Source organism: Manis javanica, chromosome 11 (genome assembly GCF_040802235.1).
Source record: "Manis javanica isolate MJ-LG chromosome 11, MJ_LKY, whole genome shotgun sequence".
Taxonomy (NCBI): Eukaryota; Metazoa; Chordata; class Mammalia; order Pholidota; family Manidae; genus Manis; species Manis javanica.
Genome location: NC_133166.1, coordinates 88,524,856 through 88,533,650, shown reverse-complemented (window position 1 = coordinate 88,533,650; position 8,795 = coordinate 88,524,856). Strand labels below are relative to the sequence as shown.

General features: G+C 40.8%; 1 protein-coding gene across 9 annotated transcripts in view; it reads right to left on the bottom strand.

The window, feature by feature from the left end:
* Positions 1-3,250: 3,250 nt before the first annotated feature.
* Positions 3,251-8,795, bottom strand: part of CEP350 (centrosomal protein 350) — a 166,285-nt gene continuing 160,740 nt past the window's right edge. For all 9 annotated transcript variants that reach the window (XM_037021079.2, XM_073216830.1, XM_037021078.2 and 6 more), the window contains one exon: positions 3,251-7,096. In XM_037021079.2, the coding sequence (XP_036876974.2) occupies positions 6,932-7,096 (165 nt within the window). In that variant the 3' untranslated portion in view covers positions 3,251-6,931. The remainder of the gene's footprint in view (positions 7,097-8,795) is intronic.

The window sequence follows — 8,795 nt, the reverse complement described above, 5'->3', positions numbered from 1 at the left end:
CTTATTCACAGACTCAAGGGCCATTACAAACCAGCTGGCTGTATGAACTGGTAACTAACAAATTAATAATTGAACCATTAAGGGCTCCCTTGTGTGGGGACAGGGACTGTGACAACAACTTGTGGACTGGAAAAACCTATTTATTACTCATTTATGTCTGTAACAACCATTTTTAAAAAATAAAAATACAAATGGAACTCAGGAGCTAACCTAACATGCTCAGCAAATCTCATGATTGCCCATTGGGTCCACCGCAGAATGGAACATAAAAGTCTACCTCAAACACAAAAATGGACAAATGTTGACTTGCTCTCCAAAACTGAAAGCCAAGGATACAACACTGTCCTGTGACTCCTGCCAACAAGCACAAGCCATACAACGTGGCGAACTGGGTCACGTCAAGTGGGCTTAGGTCTCACAAATGTGAATTGACCACTTTGGACTGTTAGTCCCTAGTCACAGATTCCTGCATTGACACAAATTTCAGTGTGCCATGTACATCCAGAGACCACTTTGTGGCTTAGAAAAATACCTTTGCTATATATTCAGATATTCAACAAAATTCCCATCTGCTCAAGAACAGCCCAGGAAACACAGCAATGGACACGTTCCTGTGATATTAAGTGGCACTTCATGCTCCCTATCAGCCCCAAAACCATGGGCACAAAACCACTGAAACCAGCAGCTCAAGCAGCAATCATACAAAGACCCTGGTGCCCCTGCTCAAGAAGTCACAGGACATTGAACAGCAGGCTCCCACATATGGTGGGTGAGACTCACCTAGAACAGGGACAGGACCAGGCAGTCGACTGATCATGCTGTGCCTGAAGAATCCCAGCCTCAGTATACCCAACCATTGTTTCCTTTTCTCCCACTGAACACACTCCCTAAGGGAACACTTGTGGGGCCACAGTGGCATCATCAGTAGGGCCTCCCAACCGAACATGGAGGCAATGCTACCTTTGGGTTCCTCCCTCCTGGGGGCCCCCATGGGGATAGGGGAAGAGATGACAGAGCATCAGGGCACTAGGGTTCCCCAGTTGTCCTGGGATCTTTGATTCAAGAGGGTGATATTATAGGACATGTCAAGTTCATTCGTGTGTGACTTTCCTCCCCAGGTTGGATGATTGGTCATCCCAGGTCAAATGGTTCAGGTCAAGCAACTGGGGCAGTGGATCCTGAGGAAGTGGTAAACAAGAGGTTCACGGAGCAGGAGGAGGTGGGAAATTTAGTCTGTCTTCTTCTCACTCCTAGAGAAGCCTCTGCAGTGTCTGGCGTGGACAATGCTCTGATAACGCTGGGTTAGTCATGAAAGAATGAAGTTCCTCTTGTCCCACACTCCCATTTTAAAGGCTTGGCCTGTTCACAACGATGTGGACTTTCCTTTAAGCTAACAAGAATCACTAAACTCACCAGCCAAGGTAGTGATGGACACCTGAATAGCCTTGGGTTATCTGCTGGCAGACAGGGTGGTTAGTGTCTGTGTTATTCCCAACACCACTAGCTATGAATATATCAACAATTCCAGGGAAAAAGCCCCAGGCTCAGGTGGGATGGTTACCAGCTGTGCACCCAGTGCCCCCTAGCCTCAGTTTGACTTCTTCAGTTGACTTAGTCCAGGCGCTGGGGTGTCTGGCTGAACACCACCCTCTAGGGCGGTCTGATCGTCCTGGATCTGATTCTCCTAGTGACTCTGGCAAAATGCTGTCTCAAAATGATGGGGAGTCTCTGCAAGCAAACCTTAACCACACAGTTTGTTCAGGGGCCCACTGACCGAGCTGCCTACACATACACGGCAGTGGACAGTCCTAGAGACAGGGCGTGCTTTTTCTATTTCAGGGACAGAACAGGTGGTGTCGGGAAAGGCAGTCATGCACAGCCTCTCACCTCCTACATGGTTACCTAAGAACAGGCCTTGGGCCTGGAGCACTTCCTTAGCAAGAGATCAGGAGTCCTCCCAGTCTGTGCTGGGTTTATCATCTTGTGGGAAGGCCTCTCTACTTCAGACTCAATGTGCATGACTTGGTCTGCTTCAGTGTGGCACGTTCAGTCACAGAACACATGGCCCCTCTGGCTTCATTGTGGACCCGCTGGCCATGGTGGACACATGCTTTTCCAAAGGGCTGGATCTTATGCTTTCTCTCCTCTTGCTGTAAGGAAACGCTGTACCACTTGAGCCTGGGGTGCATGTGGTCAGTTCTGAGACCTCATACTATACACCAGTCTTTTCCCTGAGTGGCACTTATTTGCCTTTTAACAGAATGCATTAGCTTCTCTAGGCACTCACCGCCATGAGTCTCAGCAATGCTGGTCTCACTGCCATTCTTCCACCTACCATTTTCATATATTTTGATTCAAGGATACAAGTCTTCGGTCTTTTTTCTAAGATTCAACCTGTCATTACTATCGTGTCCTTAATACCAAGCAGTGTCTGGTACACAGCCGGTGGGCCCTCAAATATGTTTAAGGAGTCAAAGAATTTCTTAGAATCTACTGCAACTTGGGGTAGTCTTGTTCTGGTAATTTCTTTAATGTTCATTATTGTGTAGGGGTTAAAGATATAGCAGGGAGTTAAAGATGGCCATCAGGAGGCTGCTAGAGGAATTCAGGAGAGATGAAGATTACTTCTCTTTTGGACTGGAGATGATTCATTTATTATCCTGAGCACCAGACATTTCTATCTTTTGAATTGTTTTATTCCTCTGTACCTTTAGCTTCATTTTTCTTGAAGCTCATATATCCAGAAATTATAGCCTCCACACCTACTCATCAGATGCTCTTCTTTGTAGCCCACTTAATTGTGTGACCTTTCCACAAGTGTTATTTTGCAAGGGTGATCAGAATTCAAGTCATTTGGGAGAAAAAACATTTGCCGTGAATCACAAGCCAGAAACCCATCAATTCAGAACAGTTATAGTTTATCAGGGAGGGAACTCTTTTCTGACTCACCCCCACCCTTTCCTCTCTCCCCTGAACTCAGTGCAGTGCTCCAAACACTAAGGTGTGTTCGAGAGCTGCTGAGTGGACGCATGGTGAATGTCAAAGCCCAGGTCTGTTCAGATAAATGCGGTGATGGTGTTTATGTACAGAGTGAACAGCCCCTATACACAACTCACCTTATTCTACTGCCCAAGCAGAAGCACTCTGCTACCCAGTAAAAAATCTGAGAGTAAATGAATTTTAAGGGGACTAATTTGTAATCTTGGCTTTTTAAAAGGTGAAAAAAAAAAAAAGGAACACTTGGCAGGAATTTAATTTATAAATCAGTTTATTTACAGATTTTATCTTTTCTTAAAGTACACTGCAGTTAACAAATCTATTTACACAGGTATACATGGGAATTCCTCCCAGTTATTTTACAAATCATACTTACAAACCACACCCTAAGTCTTCTGTGCAAAGCTGCACTGGATGTGACTATTGGCTATTTACACATACACAGTAAACGGGTTTGTTTTTTCATGTCTGCACAGTACAGTACACACACGGAGGCCGGGCCTCCCAGAGAATGCTTTGCAATGTGTTAACCGAGAAGGCTTTTGCAAAGTCCAGAAGGAAAAGCTATTAAACATAGGTTAATTAAAATGACAGTACCTCCTTTACATCAGTTTACATTTTTGTCTTCATATTTTTATAATACAAAGATATTTTATTGAATTGCTGCACAACCAGTTTAAGATGATTTGTAAACATGTAAATTCCTACAATTTGCATTAAACATCATTGTAGTTGCTATCATTTGCTCTTTGAGTTAATGTTTTATTCACTAGTAATCTTAAGGTAGTAAAAGAAGATGTAAGTTTGAACTTCTTGCAGAAAAGTTATGAGTCTCTAATGCTGTGCGAGTACACACTTTATTCAAGTATTGCAAAAAGCTAAGGCCACTTTTTTTCAAGACAAGAAAGTGAACAAAATTGTTTTTATCAATAGGCCACAACACTCTTATGAGCAATGAAATCTCTTTTGAAAGATAATTACTCAGAGACCTGTAGTCACAGAAGGAATTTTCCTTTCTTTCAGGTTAAAAAAAAACAAATTACCTTCCTTGTTAACAACTTTTGAGCTCTTCCTACTTTTCCCTAGAGTAAAAATTCCTGTTTAGACCTGAAGAGGGAATCTATACCCTGTACTTATTTAACCCAGAGTTAAGTACCCCAGATAGCACAAATTATTTTGGACTCAGAAATAAATCTGAAGCCGATATGTTGGTTTACTACTAAATTCTGATAGTGCTTTTTTGAAAAGATATTACTGCTGATGCAAAGATCTTTTTCTTAGAGGAATTGTGAAGAAAGAGTGAAAGAGGATGGGAGTGTGGGGAGAAGGAACAAAGATAAGAAAGTGGGAATATTTAGATTCTTAGTTAAGAGGCAGAACTTGATTTAAAAGATCCCAATATGGAACAAGTGGCTGGGTGTCCATATTTATCATTTCTAAACCTAACAATAACCCCCTTTCACTTATAGCCAAATAAGTAAAAGAGCAAGAAATCTGATAATTACGGATTCCTTTGTTTTCTATCAAACTATGGATAATCATTTCTAGGAGTAAGTGATCTAGTTCCTGACTCTCATCTGGAACCCAGGGCTTTTAGGACATAATAAAGACAGCTGGAGGACGTGAGGACTGCTACCGCCACATTCTCACCAAGGAACTCAAAAGTCCAGATTGCTGATCCATGGACTTAATCTAATTTTTTTCCTTTCCTGGAATCATAACATCATGAAGAGTAAAGATAAACTTTCTTATTAAAAATCTATTTAGTCCAAACAATGAAGATGTAGAAAAACAATGTGTATTCCTATTATATTATTTTCATATTCATTTATAAAAAACAGCAGCTGTAAAATTTCAGAATCATAAGGACAATGTAATCCTACCAATAGCCAAAGGATGTAGACAAGATGTTTTTCTGTCTTCCAAGTAACACAAACTGAAAAGAAAAGCCTTTGCTTTTCCTTGGCGATGTGCAAGTATCTCCACATTACTGGTTAATAACCCCAAGAAATCCTAGCTTCTCTTAGTCAATTTGCTCATTATGGCTACAAGACTAGAGCTCAACATCAAAAGCCCAGAAGAAATGCTGACGACACATCAACCTGAGCATTTCCCAAGACCCAGTCACATTTCAGTGCTTTCCTTATTTGTCAAGAGCTATCACACCAGTCACTGTGCAAAATGCAAATATTCCAATGATCATTTCAGTAATTTCTCATAAGGACAAGATGAAACCGAAGAGGAATGGAAGTGTGCATAGTGAAACATTTGAGACGCAAAGGCAAGTTTGGAGGAAAAATGCAGAAATGAACGAACGTGCACATTTAAAGATTATACCATCTTTGGGGTTTGTCTAACACATTTTGAAGCTGTAACATTCCTGGTTATCTGTAAATATGAATCCAGTGGATGTCCTATATCATGCTTCTAATCAGGACCTTCAGTATTAAGGCATTGACATTCACGCCTAAGATTATCCACATTCTTCTAGATTAGTTGGAGAAGGATGGGACTGACTAAGAGAAACCAGTCAAGAAGGCAGGGTACTGAGGTCCCAGGAGAGCATCACGTGTGCTCTCACATAGCAGCTGGAGTCTGTATATTTTTTTCAGATACAGGTTAATAGTTGTGAGGAGCAATGCTGCAAGAAAGGCAGAACTGAATTTTACAGTGTCTTTCCATCATTTTATCCCATTCCTGCTACTGCAGGTATCTTGGAAAAGCTCTTCTTCTTCTCACTGAATTGAACTGCCTTCTTTGATATGTGTATGGGTTTGTTAAAACCGTAGGTCTCCTGTGCAAAGACTATAAACCACAGAATCTTCAAGACGGAAGTTTAACTGTTACAAGAAGAATGTTTCACTTCTGAATAGGGACACACATTTTCAACTTAATAATTTATCTTAAAATAAATTAATAAATGTTCCATAGCACAAAACAAGCACACAAACAATAGACAATATCTTTTTGTCTTTGGTGCACACACTCATTTCCTAAATCATTCAAGTAACAGCGTCTCTGACTTCTTGGGGAGAGATGGGCATTGGAAGTTTGAAGGCCAAAATGAATTATGTCCACTTTTGCCATGCCTGGATGCCTGAGATGGTCCTGAGGATCTGTGATTCTAGAAGCAGCTGGTGGAGGTTCAGAAGGAGTTAAGAAAGTGCAGGGGTAGGACAAGGGGTAGAAGAGCCAGCCCTGTGTCAGTCCTTGGAGCCCAGTCTTTAATGGGGGGTACTTCTTTGTTTACATGCCCATATAGAGAAAACTAAAAAAAATGCAAAGTTAAAAATTCTTTAGATGGTGCTCAGAAAGCAAGGCTACCACCAATTTCCATTAACTTGACAGTCCACTTGGTGCTGCTCAACTGCAATGGGAGACAATGGTCTTCAGAAAGAAATGAAATTAATTCCAGAATGTGAAATAGGCACACATTATTAAACTTGCCTATTTAGAAGTGGTTTAAGGTTTAATACTGTTTAGAGACTACAATGTCCATTTATGACTTTCACTGTACAGACCAGGATTACATTTCAAAATGGTACAATGCATTTCTCTAGACACCTTTCCTGCCTGACGGGAGACTCAAGGAAGCGACACCCCAGTCTAAGCTAGGAGGTAAGTCTGGTGTTTTCAGCCTGCATCTGAGGCCCTCTAGGGGTGCTGACAAGAGGTGTAGGATTATATCATGTGTCAACATCAGGAGTGCAACCCTGCCCACCAAAAATAACCAATTAATCCAGTGGACAGTCTCTAAAGGCAAAGGCTGTAATACCAGATATACTGCATTGTCCCATAACTTCACACCAATAGTCTTTAAGAACAGGCATAAGGTCCGGAGCTCTCTTGCTATGATGGAGATGGGGTGCATATCAGGAGGCAGAAAGGCCCAGGACTCATATTAGCACTCAGTGTTCGATTTATTTGCAAGATGTCACACAAGCAGAATTCTCCCCTGTTTTTCACTGATCTGATTCAGAACATCAATAGTATCTCTGATCAAGGTCTCAAAGATCCCATCAGCGAGCTGCATCTTCACACACAACTCGTCCTCATTGTAGTTCACCCACTGAGCCTCCTCTTCGTGGAGCTCCTGTACCTGGAATTTAGAAAACGAAAGGCTTAGAAAATCACTGTCACACAAAAAGTAGGAAATGAATTGTGCTTGCTGACTTTGTAGTCCCCACACGGGAATACAGCCTAAGGAAATAAGTCAGAGGAAAAGTAACTTACGTAATGATATCAATACTCCTTTCAAAGTTGCAAAAAGTCTGAAAAAATTCAACTGCTGAACAAAATAAAGGTGGCTGCAAAACTGTCAGAATGGCTTCAAATTTATCCAAATGGAATTTGACAATATTCCAGTATTCTATAGGTATTACAAATATGTTGTCTATGTCAACATAAGAGAACGTGTATAGGAAGAGAGAGAAAGGAGTAACACAAATTATTAAGTATATGGATTTATAATTACAAAATGACTATACCCATGGATAATATTAGATATAATTCTGGAGTACTGTAGGTAAATGAAAAAAATTTAATATTCCTTAGAATATTTTTAAAATGTACTATAGCTTAAATAATTTTAAAAATCACTATTATACACTACTTGTTCTTTTTGCATTTTAGGATTTGGGGACTCCTAAAGTATACCAAAACTAGTCAAATTATAACTGCCCAAGATTTTCTGCTTATTTACAATAAATGCTTAAAAACTACTTATAGAAGAAATACATTAGATTTATTATAGGCAAGGATATTGTGACCACAGTGATATGGAGGCCAGGTGGAGAAAGAATGTAAGCCCAAAGTAGTCACAAATTCAGCAAAGTTAATTGCAGTGACAGAGTCTCTAACTAGAACTCTACCTTGGCAAAAAAGCCATGTATCCACAAGCTCCTGACTTGCCCTGGTCATAATTTCCTCTCAAAAAAGGCAGAGAAAGTGATGAGAAGTTGTGCCCTGGTTCCTGTAAGAGGAAATGAGAAAACTTGATAGAAAGTGACCACATCACCCTGGAGTTTGAGAGGGCAAGAGAGGAACCCCAGCACTGGCCAACATACACCCTCAGTCAGGGTTGACAAATACATGACACAGTGGCTGCCACATTCCTTCTTTGAGGAAAGTCATCTGAAGGATATGTAAAGTACTAATTCCTTTGTTTCCTAACTTAGGCTCCATGAACAGACATGCTAGCAAAAAGGGTTCTATAGTCAAGGAAGTTTTAGAAAACTCCCTCTGGGAGTTTCACAGCATATCAGCCTATTAAAGAGAAGTCTACTAACAAAGAAACTTTTTAATTCAGAGTTTCTCATTCTTATTTGATCAAAGAATCATTCTGTATGGACATATAAGAGTATTAATAACCTACCAAGGAATTGGTGTTCCTCTCTTATGAAAGACGTTATAAGTAGTAGCCTAACGCAACATTTCTCAAACTGGTGCTGAGGAAGAACCACGTGTGGGGAAAGCAGGTGTGTCCCCACAAAAGATTTCACATCTCCCATGAATCTGTTTATCTGTTCAAAGTTGCACAGCTTTCCAAGTTCACTCAGCCTTTAGTGTTACATCTGTTCTTTGAGCAATTTCCCAAATAATTTTTGCCCTTATAGTAGAATTATATGCTTAGCACGTTATCCATCATATCTCTCAGTGTACCCTCGAGAAGCTGCCACGGTGCCCTTGTCAGTATTAGCAAAAGCTTTGCTCCTCCTTCAGAACAGGAACTATTTCCCTCTCGACTGGCGAGAACTAACACCATGTTTCCTTTTGCTTCAACAGTGGCAACTGAGGGA